The 14,143-nt window shown below is 47.5% G+C and overlaps 2 protein-coding genes across 2 annotated transcripts; one reads left to right on the forward strand and one right to left on the reverse strand.

Moving 5' to 3' along the window:
- Window positions 1-1,741: 1,741 nt before the first annotated feature.
- On the reverse strand, window positions 1,742-5,919 carry COX4I1 (cytochrome c oxidase subunit 4I1). The gene is made up of 5 exons (XM_072872568.1): window positions 5,780-5,919; window positions 4,791-4,870; window positions 4,021-4,188; window positions 2,779-2,910; window positions 1,742-2,009 (listed from the first exon to the last, which is right to left on the reverse strand). Exons 2-5 carry the CDS (start codon window positions 4,867-4,869, stop codon window positions 1,873-1,875), a joined length of 516 nt encoding a protein of 171 aa, XP_072728669.1. The 5' UTR covers window position 4,870; window positions 5,780-5,919; the 3' UTR covers window positions 1,742-1,872.
- A 14-nt stretch (window positions 5,920-5,933) lies between these two features.
- On the forward strand, window positions 5,934-13,679 carry EMC8 (ER membrane protein complex subunit 8). The gene is made up of 5 exons (XM_072872567.1): window positions 5,934-6,274; window positions 10,547-10,623; window positions 12,034-12,103; window positions 12,630-12,724; window positions 13,019-13,679. The coding sequence occupies exons 1-5, from the start codon at window positions 6,065-6,067 to the stop codon at window positions 13,176-13,178; spliced, it is 612 nt and encodes a 203-aa protein (XP_072728668.1). The 5' UTR covers window positions 5,934-6,064; the 3' UTR covers window positions 13,179-13,679.
- Window positions 13,680-14,143: the final 464 nt, after the last annotated feature.

Here is a 14,143-nt window from a genome sequence, read left to right on the forward strand (position 1 = left end):
GAGGAAGGGGAACATGCGTCAGGAGGGGAGCGTGCAGACCCCCAGTAAATTCAGCTCGCTTACCGGCGGCAGGCTGCTCCGGCAGGTGAAGCGGACCGAGGAGAGTGGCTGGTGCCGGGCAGGGGAGGATGAAATAAGGATCCGGGGCCATGGCAAGGCTCAGGTTTCTCTCCCGGGCTCCCTGGGGCTTTCGCAGCCTTTTGGGGAGGGCGAAGAGGAGGACGCTTGGGAGGAACGACTCCCTCGTCCCAGCGATGCTCACCGGGGTTCATTCTGGGATGCTACGGGCTGGCACAAGCCCTGCACTCAGCAGGATTTCTCTCCCAGTCATGTTAATTCCTCCCAGTCACAGGAACGAGAGCAGAATTCAGAATAAGGCACTTACCTCGAAAAACAGAGCATGGCACGAGCGATGTGCAGCTAATGGAGCGTTGAGGATAAGCCCATCTCCCCCTCCCTCCAGCAAGGGAGATAAGAGGAGCTGTAAAGCAGCGCTGCAATTCCAGCACATGCTCCAAAACATCAATTTTCGAAGCAGATACACCTGGCAGCTCACCAGCCCCCTCCCCGATCAGCGCTATCAGCCTGCCAGAGGCACGAGCTATACGAAGAGCAGAGAAAAGCCAACCGCGAGCATAGCGAAAACCCCGCAGCCATCGCCAGGCTGCGATTCTGTCATCCTTGTAACATCCTTTTCAGCACCCCAGAGACAAACATTTCACCTAAGGGATCTTTCAGATGCAGGAAGGCGAGCTCATCGCTTAACTCCCACCAAATCGTCTCACCTTAAAAACCTTCCCCAAATTCCTCTGACTGGAAGGGAAAGGCTGGCCAGCCCCAGCACACAGGGCCGTCACAAGTAGCTGAGACTCCCCAAGCTTTCCACCACAGCTGCTAAATACAGACATGGATTGAAACCCGACAGTCCTGTAATCAGGAAAAGAGCAAACCAAAGTTGAAACTTGTTTTAGTAGTTTTTGTCTTCAGAGGGGTGTTTTTAAACCGAAGGCAGAAGTTTGCCTGCAGAAAGCCTGGGGGACACACCAGGAGATAGCTGCAGGGAGAAATTCAGCAGCTACAAGCAGAGCAAAGCCGAGGCACCAGCTTTTGTAGCTCAGGCCCCGAAAACGTTAAACCGCGAGCCAGAACTCATTCAGCCCACTGCATTTAAAAGCTCCAAGATGCTCCCACTACAGGCGGCATTTCTTCCCCTCCTCCAGCTGCAGCGATCCCCTCTGAACAGTCACCTCACGCAAGAGGCAAGGCATGAAACACACTTTGGGGTTTCATCTAAGCCTACTCTTGGCTGAACTAGATCTACTGATTCTCCCTCTTCCTCGCTCGAGTCTGCACGGGATACTGGAGCGAGGTCTGCAGCCTGCCCGTGCTGTTGAGAACACGTTCCCTTCACAAGGAGGACAGACAGATGGAGCAGCGTCGATCCCCGTCACACAACCTGCGCAGTTCGGTCGCGCCGCTGCCTTTTGGAGCGCCGACGTGCTATTTTTGGAGTGGTTATGGGCCGCCGAGCCTCCGCAGGAGCTGGGATCTGCTTACCTTACATGTAGCTCCGACCTCTGCACAGCGGGACTGCTGGCTGTGCCCCAGAAACATTCCCTTTAACCGATTAACACTGTCGATACACTACCCATGACAAGACTATCTGGGAAAGCCTTGCCCCTCATCCTGCACTGCAGATTACCATCACAACAAACACATGTGAAGACCAATAAAAGGAAACTTTCAAGTTAACCAGACATTTATTAGCATCTATGTAGGTGGAGAGGTTGTTCCAGTACATAAGCAACGAGGTCACACACAGGTGATGGAATCATTTCATATTCAAGCAGAGCAGGGTTCCACTGAGTTGCTTTATTTCTTCCATTCGTTCTTCTCAAAATCCCACTGGGAAGAGATGCCCTCCACGGGATTAACCCGCATGTCCAACATTCTCTTCGTCTGCATCGACAGCCACTCGTCAGAGAAGGTGTGCGGAATAGGGCCGTACACTGCAATTCAACAGCAGGCGGAATTACATGGCGATACAAAATCGGCAAGTTGTGAAACTTGTACCTTCGGTTCCCAACGAAAAGCTTCTCCCCCTCCCCGAAGCCATCAGTGCCGATCACATGCACGCCATCGTCTGTTCAAACCTACACCCCCTACATCCAATTTCTGAAGCATTCAGCTCAGACCAGATTCCCGCATTGATTCTCTAGCCGTTTCGTTCATCTGCACGAAGACAACAGCCTTCTCCTGCTTTCACCGCGAGCAGATGAAGCCTCAAGGTGGAGAGCAGCTCATTTAACTGCGTGCTCTGCCTCACGGCAGCTGGAGGGCTCCCTCGAGGTAGGATCGTCAGCTGGGAAGGAAGCCAAACATGGCAGAAACCCAAATGTTTCCTACCAAGGCTGCAATAAGCTTTTGCGATAGCGGATTTCACACGGAGGGGAAGCTCTGGGATCGTTAGTGTACGACAGCCCTTTCCCCTCCCTTTCCTCTCCTCCCACCAAAGCTCTCTCCACCACCTTCACCTTTCTACAAGTCAGCTTCCTGAACATTTAGGCCACGTACCCGCTGATCTCCACGAAGTTACAACTCCAGAATTGAGTTTTCAGAGACTAACAACCAGCAACTGCCAGGAGGTCACGGGAACGGCTGTTCGATACGCCATTCTGACCCCCCGGAGCAGTTTACAGAGAATTCTCTGATTTCCCACCAGGTATCAATTGATCTTGCTCTTCATTTAAGAGTTAACGCTGTATGGCATTTACTTACTATAATGTTTCTGCCAAATGAGGATGAGACCAGTTACACCAAGAAAGAACAGTACTCCACCGAGGACGGTCTTCCATTCGTTTGTTCCTCTGTTCATTTCTGCGTAGCTCTCGTTAAATTTGATACGATACACTGAAAAAAAAAAGTTAAAAGCATCAAATCATTTCTTTTACTTTTCCTGTGACTTGCAGGCAACACGCCGCTCTCCAGAGAGAGGTGACCCAAAGCCTAAAGCTGACCGAAAGGGAAAGGATGTTAAAAATGCTGCTGAATTAGCTGGCCTCTCCCACACCAAGACCAAGGCACTTGTGCCAAAGTAAATGAGTGGTGTTTCACCATCCCCGCATGTGTTTCACCCCCCAGCAGGTCAGCGTTAAGTCTCCATTTTATAGATTACTATAAATTTGTGCAAAAGTTGCGTTATAGGCCTGACAGAAGGAGAAATCGCCTGCCTTCCCTCCAATTCCCAGCACGGTTATTGACCGTAGAGCTTCCTAGCACAAATAACATCAACGGGAACGCTTGTATCGCAAAAGGCTTCTCTCAGCTTTGCCACTAAGGCCCACAAGATTTTGAAGTTCCAACCAGAGTGCTTATGAATATTTGAGCAGTTCCCAAAGGAGTTTTAAAGCTTCTCGCTGTGACACGGGTGGACACAGTGCCGTTCGCAGGTCAGATTCTCATTTGCGTACCATGGCGGCAGTTAGAAAAGATGATGCGGTTTTATTTGCAAGTCGAAACACCTGCTCAGTACTTTAATTGGCTGAAATTCGGTAATGCTGAGGTCATTAACATTCAAACACACAGGGTTCGTTTCACTCAGCTAGACTAACAATTGCATATTGTTATAATGAAGAGATTTTTTTCTGGCTTGTTGATGGCAGATGGGAATCAAGAAACAAATATAATTGTTATTTGTTTTCTGGAAGAGGAAGAAATTGCTGAACTTGACCTCAGGGACCTAACAGACACCAGGGCAGGTGCTTCTAACTTTTTGAAAGAGCACCAAGGATCCCAGGAACACAAACCGCTGATCTCCACTTGCATACACACAAGGAGCTCCGTCGTAATTAACAAAGCTCCTTCTGGGCTCACGGCTCTGCTGGCAGAGCCGTTAGAAAGAGCAGGGTTTAACAGCTGCCTCAACAGTCTTTCTAGTAAAAGTTGTCAATAACGAACGCGCAACAGATCAGACCGCACCGTATCTAGCTGTAGGGTTAACTTAAAGCCCCCGCTACCTACGTTCAACTTTCTCATCAACAGACAGAGCGGTCCAAGACGCCTTTTCCTTCTCTTTCAGCGCCTTCTGCTGAGCAGAGAGATCCCTTACAAAGGCCACTTCAGGCAGGGGAACGTCACGACGGTCGACATAGGCTGGGAGGCTGAAATCCTCTGCTTTGACAACACCAGCTGCACGTGGGAACAGAAGAGACACCCGTTCAAGCTTCCGACTCCTGCACAAGCCTCTCTTACGGGTTACAATACAAAAAAACCAACAGCTCAGTCAAAAAGGCGATGACAGTTAAGGAATCCTGGGGGGAAAGAGACTTCCAGATGAAGCATTCATCAGGGAGGAAGAGGGAGAAGAAAGAGTGCTTAAAGTGGGTGCTATTTTAAGAGCGTAAGAATAAAGCAGAAGAGGGATCTACATAAAAGGTAATATCCAAAATTACTTTATTAATGTCCCAGCCACCTCTTGTTTCCAGCTGTCACACTGATCGCCTCCTCTACCAAATACCTAGAAGCCCTCTACGCTTTTTCCATCCCAGTTTCTGCCTGGCCCTGGGCTCCCGCCTCCTCCCCAGCGGCAGTCAGCCCTGCCCGCACCTCCGCAATGCCGCCTGCTGGCACGGGCTGCCCAGACAGCTCTCCTGCCAGCAGGCAAGGCACCAGCCTCGCAACCCCCCTCTATCCCAATTCTTCCCTTACCCAAACCAACAGCTTTTTGTGTTCTTCCTCTAAAGCGCTTGTTTTATCGTCCTTACTAAAAAACCAAAGCAGCTGCCACCTACCATGTCCGTGCGCTCTCAGGCAGATGGAGGTGGAAATGGCTCTCTTCCCAATGAGGCTGAATGCCCTTGAAGCCAACATCCTGTTGGGACAAAACAACAGCGTCAAGCGAAGCCATCGAACGTACAAAGGTGAAATAACACCATTTTCTATTTGTCTATAAAAAAGAAAAGCCGGCCTAGAGGTTTCCTGCCCCTTCTCTGAAGGGCAGCACATCGCTGCCAAACGGCTCCGGGCTTTTCAGGGATATTCCCCGCTAGAGCTACGCGGATGAGTCTTCCTCTCCCACTTTTTCCCCGCAGCCTCCTGTATTGGAACTCAAAGACATTCCCTTGTTCGAGTCAGCTTGGGATGCTTTCACGCAGTAACAAATCGTTACTGGGCGCCAGCCAGGAGCTCCAGGCGAGCCGAGTCTAGACACATCTCACATCCACCGAAGAAACGCTCCAGCAGCGAACAACACCGACACGTCCGAGGGAAGGGCAAGCACCCAGCTAACGGTTTCTCCCACAGAGCCGTGCGCCCGCGCAAGGGCTCGCTGGCAGCGGCGCATCTGCTCCAGCACACGGGTTTCTCACAGGCCCCTGATCTCAGCTAAAAACCCTGGTCTCAGCTAAAGACCCCACGACCCCCCCGCGAGGGGAGCGCGGAGCCCGCGGCCCACGCCTGACCTCGGCGTGGGGCTCAGGGCGCAGGGCGGCGCCCCCCCCACTGTGTCACCCCCAGCGGTGACGCCTCACACCCGCCCGACGTGACGCGACACCGGCGATATGACGCCGCACCAGCAGGGAGCGGCGCCAAGACCCCTTCAAGGGGAGGGCGAGGCCGCAGCGCTCCCCCCCTCCAACCCGGGCTGCCCCGGCCGCCCGCCCGCCCGCCGCTCCCCGGGGCGGGTGGGTGTGGCGGGGAAGGGCCCGCCCTGCCAGCGGCGGGGGACGGGCAGCCCCGGTACCCCCCTCCCGGCCCCCGCTGCCCGCCGCGGCCCGACGACCTGGCGACCGTCCTCTACGCCGGGCTGCGACCGGAAGGAGCCGCCGAGCGGAAGCGCGGTGCACGCTGGGACACGGGGGCGAGCGAGAAGCCGCAAAGGAGCGGCCCCTGCCCGCGGGGCTGACGGGATGCGGGCGGACCGTCTCCTCGCTTTTTACGACAGCGCCGGCGGCGCTCGGCGGCGTTTGGCGACACTTGGCGGCGGGCGGCCTGAGGGGAGGCGGCGGGGCCGGGAGCGGGGCCGGTGCGCGGCGGCGGCGGCCGCGGGGCTGTCTGCCGTGGCAGGATGAAGCTGACCACGCAAGCCTACTGCAAGATGGTGCTGCACGGCGCCAAGTACCCGCACTGCGCCGTGAACGGGTTGCTGGTGGCCGAGCGGCCGTCGGGGGCCCCGCGCCGCGATCAGGCCGGGCCCCCCTCGCTCTTCGTCGACTGCATCCCGCTCTTCCACGGCACCCTGGCCCTGGCGCCTATGCTGGAGGTGGCCCTCACCCTGGTAAGGGCCTAGGCCTGGGAGCGCGGGGCTGGCGTGCGGGGCGGGGTGGTGGTCCCCGTGTCCTGGCTGAGCGCGGGGGGTGCGGCCGGGGCGAGGAAGGGCTGGTGCCCAGGGGACGTGGGGCGCTGGGGTCATTGCAACGTGTAGCTCTGCGCTAGCGGCAGACAAATCCGTGGGGTGAGCGGAGTGTTTCTAGAGTGGAAAACCCCCCGAGGCCCATCCGCTGTACGGCTTTCTGCTGGTGAAGCAGAAGGAAACTACAGAGCCTCGTAGTTTTGTCCAATTACTTTTTCAGTGCAGAGAAACTGCTATTTATATTGGTGTCATTATCCCCAAATAACTCCCAGAGGGAATGTCCTTATTCTACAGCAGAAAGAGCTTTTCCCAGTTTACCTTTAAGGCACTTCAAAGCGGCGTCAGCTAATTGGTAAAGGACATGCTTGCCTCCAAGTGAGAGGGTATAGATGCATATAAGTATTTATTTCTTAAGTTATTTTGGTGTGCTTTCCCCATTTATGGAAGCTATTAGCCTAAATAGGAAAAAAAATGAAGTCTCTTCATACCACAGGTCTGGCTTGGGTTTGAAATCTCACTTGGTGTATTGCAAGCTCGCTGTTGGTTAGTTAACCGTGGGATAGCCGGGGGCAGCCAAGCACTCCCCATTACGATATCCCGTACCTCGCCCGCCGCCGTGGAAGAGCAGTGAGTCATTGTGGGATAATCCGTTTTCCCCTCTCTCCTCACATAGGCAGGATGAGAACGGTGTCGGGACCGTAGGGCCGGCGCTTTCCAGTCTCAACCCCCTGGTCTTGAAAACTGGGAGCCATCCTGCATTGGGCCATGACTCCCGTCTGCCTGGTATCTGGGGAGAGTCCCTCTGTCAAAACTAGAAGACAGAGGGAGCGAAACATGGTTGGATTTTATAGCAGCAGGGAGTCAGGGTGAGCTGGCGCAAATCTGAAGGCAAAGAAGTGCTTTGGCACCTTCACGGTAGCCATAGCCTTAGTGCCTAGTGAAGTATAGAATAACATGTGTAATATATTTAAAATATACGTAGGGTTTGTCCTCAAATCAGGATGAGATGTCTTTCTACAGGGTCGGTGGCAGTGAATTTTCGTGAACTTTAGGCCTTCGGTGCAGTTTTCTGGTGTAGATCTTGCTACAGGATCAGATTATTAGGAAATAAATCCTGTTTCTTGCAACATCTGAAATATCTTGCCACGTTTGCAGTAAGCAAATCATTATGGAACCAAAGAAATGGCACGGTCTTACATATTTGCTCTTGGTTTTTGATACAAAAAGTTAAAGATCAGAAACCCCTGGGATTTCCCACATTAATTAGGACTTGCTAAGACATATTCTGGTTTGCAGTCACATTTGATGACTCCTGTGACACTTGGCAGCTTTAAAACACAGCCTTTGACAAGAGCCCGAGGCCTTTTGCTCTCTTTTTTTTTTTTGTTTGAACAAAGGCGAAGGTGTCAATAAATACTGGCACAGTAGCTATGAAAATTGGATTTTATTGTTTTAATGTTTAAAAGGAGGGCGTTCTCGCCTGTTCTGTACAATATAACGCCTGGTCACTGAATAAATCAGCAAGATTAGCGTGGTTGAAACTCGATGTTTGTAGTGAAGCGCCTCTGTTTTTAAAGGATTTTGAAGCTTGGGCAGGTTTTGATGGGATCTGTTTCTCTTCCAGTTCAATTACTGCTGATTCTTGGTCAAACCTGTGGCCTGATCACATGTGTGAGGGTTTTCTAGAACCAGCCCCATGAGTTTCACCTCCTCTTCTCTGACCTGAGTTATCCTAGAACATCAAATGGGAGCAATAGTCTCCAGATTTTACTCTGCAGAAATAGAGGGTACGCTTTCAAACGGACTTGTCCATGTGATGACTTCTAAAAATTGCGAGCGGTGCTTTAGCAGCGGCCTAGGTACAAGGAATCAACAAAATTAGATTTTTATTAAACACACAGCAGTGCGTGAAGGTTTGTAGCTCTGGAGGAGAGAGCAGAAGCGCGTGCATTTAATTTGCACTTTGGCTTGTTGATTTGAAATCCCTTTCAAAAACAGAGTCATTAAAGAAAAGTGAATTAAGTTTCACATGGGCTTTTTTTTTTTTTTAATTTCTCAGCTAATTGATGTGGTTTTGCAACCGCATCTTCTCAAAAAAAAAAAAAAAAAACCCCAACAAAAAACCAAAAACCAAGCAGCACTTCCCCCTCCGTTCGCACGGCTGGCTCCCCACCGCCCGGAGCAGCGGTCAGCTGGCAGCAGGTTACAGCCTTTCTCCTCCCTGGGCTCTTCTAAACCCCCCTGCCACCCCCCTTTGGTGGGCGCAGCTCCTCTTCTGGAAGCAGATCGGAGGGCAGGCCGCTTTGGATTTTTCAGGGGTGACACACGCCGTGTGGAAGCAAGACGCAATGTGTCCCTCGTTGGCTTGTCCTCGTCAGGGCCGGACATGACTCAAAATATCAGGGGCTAATTGATGCTAAGGCTACCTGTGGTGACAGTGCCGCGGTTAGAGAGTGTTTAGAAATTGGAGGTGGAAACAGCTTTAATTCCAAAAAGATTTTCTTTTTCCTTTTTTTTTTTTTTTATGGAAGCAGTTTTTAATTACCACTTAGGGAACTGAGAACTTAAAAATCATACTCTCTCTTTTTTTTTTTTAAGACCATTTTCGGTACACAACAAAAATTGATTTAGAACTAAGGGTTTTAATTTTTAAATTGATGGACTTTTATTATTATTATTATTAATTTTAGTGTCTGGGCTTCTGGCTTTAATGCCAAGCTTTCAAGCCACTAACAATTCAAACCCTAGTCCTAAGCCTTCAAAATGGGTTTGTAATTGAAACAGCAGTTGGCCCTCAGCTATAGCAGGGCTACACAGCTTGCTTTTTTTTTTAATCGCGTAAATCCATGTCATCCCTTGTAGAGGAGGGATTATTCACATGGCTTTTTTTGTTTGTTTGTGTATGCACTCTAATACTATAATTATTGCTAAAAATGAGATTGATTTGACTTACAAGATGTGACAGGTCAGCATCAGATGTATTTTTGGACTCCGCTTTAATATAGCTGTTGAGGTTTTTTTGATGCATGCTCTCTAGGGACTGCAAAGGAACATTCTAGCTGCTTTCTCCACTTCTGTCTTTCAGGGCTCTGTATTATGCTGACTTGATATCCTCACTTATAAAGAGAAATATCATATATATATGTATTTTCAAAGCAAGACAGACTCAGCAGGAGGAATTCAGATCCAGCACAAAGCAGAAAGAACAGCAGTGTGCGCATGCTGAAACTGCACTTATAAAAAACCAAAACTACGTCAACTTTCGTACTTGTGTGACTCAAAAGTTGTGTAAATCATATGCAAATAAATGCATATGTTTCAGTATTTACATACAGATGTTAAATAAGGAGGAGTGGCCCGGTGTGACCATGTCTATAACAGAGATGAGAGAATTTATGCCAATAGTTCTTTATCAAGCCCTTATCTTGTGGCTGAGCTGGAGAGTATTTTTAGTTCAGTTTTGATTGAAAGATTTTAAAGAGTGGAGAATCCACCCACGTTGTTTGATAAGTTGCTCCGGTGGTTAGTTACCCTTGCAGGTGAACTCTCAAAGAAAAACAATTTTATCACAAAAACCTTTTTGTAACGGAGTGGGTTGGAAAAATGGGAAGTGGGACAACCTTCTTCTGCCTCGCATTTACCTTTCACATCAAGCTTTATTTGCTAGTTCAGGTAAAAAATGCTTCCACTTTAGCCTAGAAATGTTACATTAGAAATAAAATCCACAAGCTCTTTTTGAAAAGACAGTACAGTCACACATCCACATGGTGAATGTCTTCTAACATCTCTGTCTCAAATGAACACTAACAGAAAAGAGCCAGAAATGGCAATAGGTAGGACTGAGACTCCTCTCCCAGGCAGCATTGCTGAAGCTCTTTACAAGTCCTGTCATTCGAATTTAGGCCAGGCTTTGAGTGAGGTGACTTCTTGCTCTTTTGCTCCATTTGGTTAATGATTTCCATCATTCTCCAAATGTTCAATTTGGCTTCTCTGTTCTAATGAAATTAGCCAAACTCTGTGTGTGAGTGCGCACATAAATATATATAATTATGTGCGTATTTAAAGAAACAATTGGCAAAGATATTGTAATGCTTCAGTTGCCATTTTATTTGCAGGACAGACATGAGATTTCTTTAGTTCTGTGGGGTTTTTTTCTTTTTTTTTTCCTGGGCTTAATTGTTCCAATTACTTTTTCAGATTGACTCTTGGTGCAAAGAGAATAGCTACGTGATAGCTGGATATTACCAGGCAAATGAACGCGTGAAAGATGCCAGGTGTGTTGGTGCAATATTTCCTTCTGTTTGCTCTTTTATGTTGTACTTTGTACTCTGCCAACAAAAATCATCGACATAAATCGTGCGTGTTGATTAACTTTGACAACTGTCATCTGGTTTCACATTGTCTTTGCGGTGCTGGTGGATATGGCCTTTGTTCAGGTGCAGAAACCCCAGTCTTTCCAGAATCGCTCCTCTTTAGTGGATACTATAAAAGGCCAGTATTTGAACGACTGCCAACCAGTTTAATTACGGTTGTCAGGGAAATAGCCAAAATTTGCAGGCGCGTTTGCTTGTGCAGTACGTATCTTGTAAACTCAAATGACTCCGAGTATCTTTTGGAAAGACTTTCAGAAGTGACCTAATTCTTACTGAACTACTTAATTGTCTCCGAGTTTTACTGAAGCATTTTCTTACGTGTAAAGGGACACTCATGAAATGGAAGGTGATGTTAGTCAAGCAGAGATATCTTTTTTCACTTATTTTCCCCAGGATTAGTAATTTTTTTTCCCTGCTAGCTAACTCAAATTACTCCATAACCAATAAGGGGGCCTTCCTGTGGAGCCACAATATAGTTTTAGATACATGTATCAAATATTTTCCCTGTATCTATTAGACAAATCCAGTGTCAGGACTAATGAGAGTACATCATACTTGCATTTAAAATAAGTATGAACAGCTTGTTTAAAGTATTATGCTATGTCCCAGTTCTTTTGTTAATGTATATCCTTCAGTCTCAAGTATGTTTTTCAAGTAATACTTGTGACTGCTAAGGTATCTAACAGGGATGAGGGCACTATTTGTCCTTTCTTTACAAGGGAGATAAATCTGCTGGAGACATTTTTAAGATACAGTTTGCCTGTTCTATGTGAGGTTTGAAAGAATATCACAGGCTTGGTTGTTTTTTTTTTTAAACTCCGATTTCATTTCTGAAGATAACTGGCACCATGTAGGGACTGTCATCTTTGAAACATGGTAAAGGTTTTCCTTTAAAAGATTATGTGATTTTGGTAGAGAAGCTGGGCAGTGAGTGGGTTCAAATGCAGACCGGGGAGCAAACGCGGTTTCTTTTTTAAATGCCTGCCAGGGCAAAGGTGGCTGCGGTCTTTGGTCTGGTGGAAGAAAGTAGGAGGCCGCAAAATGTTGATTCCACATAAAGTCAGCAGCGAGCATTTTGCTGTTCAAAAATCCATTGCCTAAGCATAGCTAAGATACGGATCATGGGCTGAAGAGAGGAGCTGGGGTTTTCTTGGCCTTCTGACTTCAATCAAGTGTAGCATCAGCTTGATATCTTGTTCCTGTTTGTAAGCACGCAGTGTAATTTTCACATCTCTTTAAGCATATTTCCTGCTGCTTTCAGCTGAAATGTCATGGTTCAAATAACACAGTTACTTTTACCTTCTGCTGCAGTCCAAACCAGGTTGCGGAAAAGGTGGCCTCCAGAATTGCAGAGGGCTTTAACGATACAGCACTCATAATGGTAAATTACTTCATTTCCCCTCCCCGCTTCTTTCTGTATTGTTAATGTTATGACTGTGGTGTTGGACTAGACATTTAAATGCTGTTCTCTGGATCTTTTAATAGTGAAGTAACTATTTTTCTCTTTCCTTCCAAATGCTCTGGGGAAGAGATGCAATGACCTGTAGCCAGTGAAGTTCTTAGTAAGTCTGCAGAGAGACTGCAGTTAGCTCTCTGCCATCTCAAAGGAAGTGGAGGCTGCCTCTGCTTGCGAGGCTTGAGTGAAGGCAGCGTATTCATGACTTCAGGCTCCCTTCTGTGACTTAAACTCTTGTCTCACATGAAGCAAAGGATGCTTTGCCTCCTTGCCACAGTGGCAAAGGATGTTGGCAGTTTAAACGTGTCAAATTTGGCTTATTTGAAGGTAGGACAGCGGGCGAGTTAGTGTAAGGTGCCCTGTTTGTAAAAACTGACTTTTTTTTAATTTCATCTCTTTACTTGGGATCTTGAGGAGGAGACTAAGGTAGTGTTTTTCTGTTGCACAACAGGTTGATAACACCAAGTTTACAATGGAGTGCGTAGAGCCTGCCATTCATGTGTACGAGCTTCATGAGAACAAGTGGAGGTGCAAGGACCCGCACGTGTGAGTAAACTTCAGAGTTTATTTGTGTTCGGGTAGTAAGGAAAAACAGGTTACCTCATTAAGGGCAAAACTTTGATTGTGATGAGTGATACTGTAAGGGCGGTGGGTGTAGATGACAGTGCTTTTAAAGCTGTTTTTTGCTGTTGTGAGAGAGAACAGCCGGCTTCCGCAGCCAGGCAGTGGTATGACCACCGTGACCACGTTGCAGAGAGCGTGGCTTAATTTCCAGAGTAGAAGAGGTGGTGGAGATTTTCTTTGTGATTACTTCTAATTCCTGGTTATTTTACATCCTAGTGATTTTTGTGAAGATTGGACCGAAGCCCAGAGAATCGCTGCCTCTCTCTTGGACAGCAAGTCCTACGAGACGCTTGTAGATTTTGATAATCACCTGGATGATATCCGGAACGACTGGACAAACCCAGAGATCAACAAAGCTGTCCTCCACCTGTGTTAGAGGGGTTTCTACTGACTAATTTACGGGCATTCCCACTATGTACTGAAGAGAGAAAAATGCTATTTTTGAATGTAAATAGAACAACATTCAGTACCTTGTGTGGAAACCCGACTGATTAAAAAGGAGTGGCATGTCACATTGCAAAGACTGATGTGTCCGTAAGCCGTTGAATCTTTTTTGTGAGATTCCTTGGAAGAACTGCAAACTGTCGCTTACAGCACACCTTCCCCGTTGTAGTGAATGTTGCTATTCCTTCGAAACCAGAACTACTTCTGCTTGTCCCTACTGTTCATATTACAAAGTTTTGACTAAGCTTTTCTAATCTTTAGAGAGATTACTTTTTAACGATTTATGGAAATAACTTTCAAAAAAATCAGTCTTGTCCTCAGATGAGAAATTTTAAGATCAAATACATAAAATGTAAGGTTAACGGTTTATTTTGTCCTGGTTTGGAAATGTCATTCTGTCGGCACAGTAAAATGCGAACTGCTGAGGACGATGTACCGTGCTCATGTGTCACCTGTTTTGCAGTGGTTTAGCATGACACAGCTGCAGAGAACCTGTTAAAGCAGTATTCCCAAATGCTACGTGATTCCTGCTCTCCGTGGGCATACAACCACAGTTATTGCTTGAAAATGTTAAACCCAAGGTAAAAACAAATATTCACGTCATGATTTGTAAAAAGGACTGGAAGCGCGTTAATGAGTTTGAATGACAGTTCTAAAACAGTTCGAGTCCACAAAAGAAGAGGAGAGTGAAATACCGTATTAATTTTATGCAGTCTTTTGGGGGTTTATAAACAGATCTCATTTTCAACTGGTTCATACACTGTCCATTTAAGTAGGTCTAAAATGTATCCCTCCAAGTTGAAGGCAAAGTGATGTGAGTACATCGAATCAAGGAGCCTAGAGGTAGTCTTGTTCAGCTTCTGTCTGTCTTTCTAATTAGCATTTGTTTCTAAGAAT

Source organism: Ciconia boyciana, chromosome 9, assembly GCF_034638445.1.
Source record: "Ciconia boyciana chromosome 9, ASM3463844v1, whole genome shotgun sequence".
In the NCBI taxonomy this organism is placed as follows: Eukaryota; Metazoa; Chordata; class Aves; order Ciconiiformes; family Ciconiidae; genus Ciconia; species Ciconia boyciana.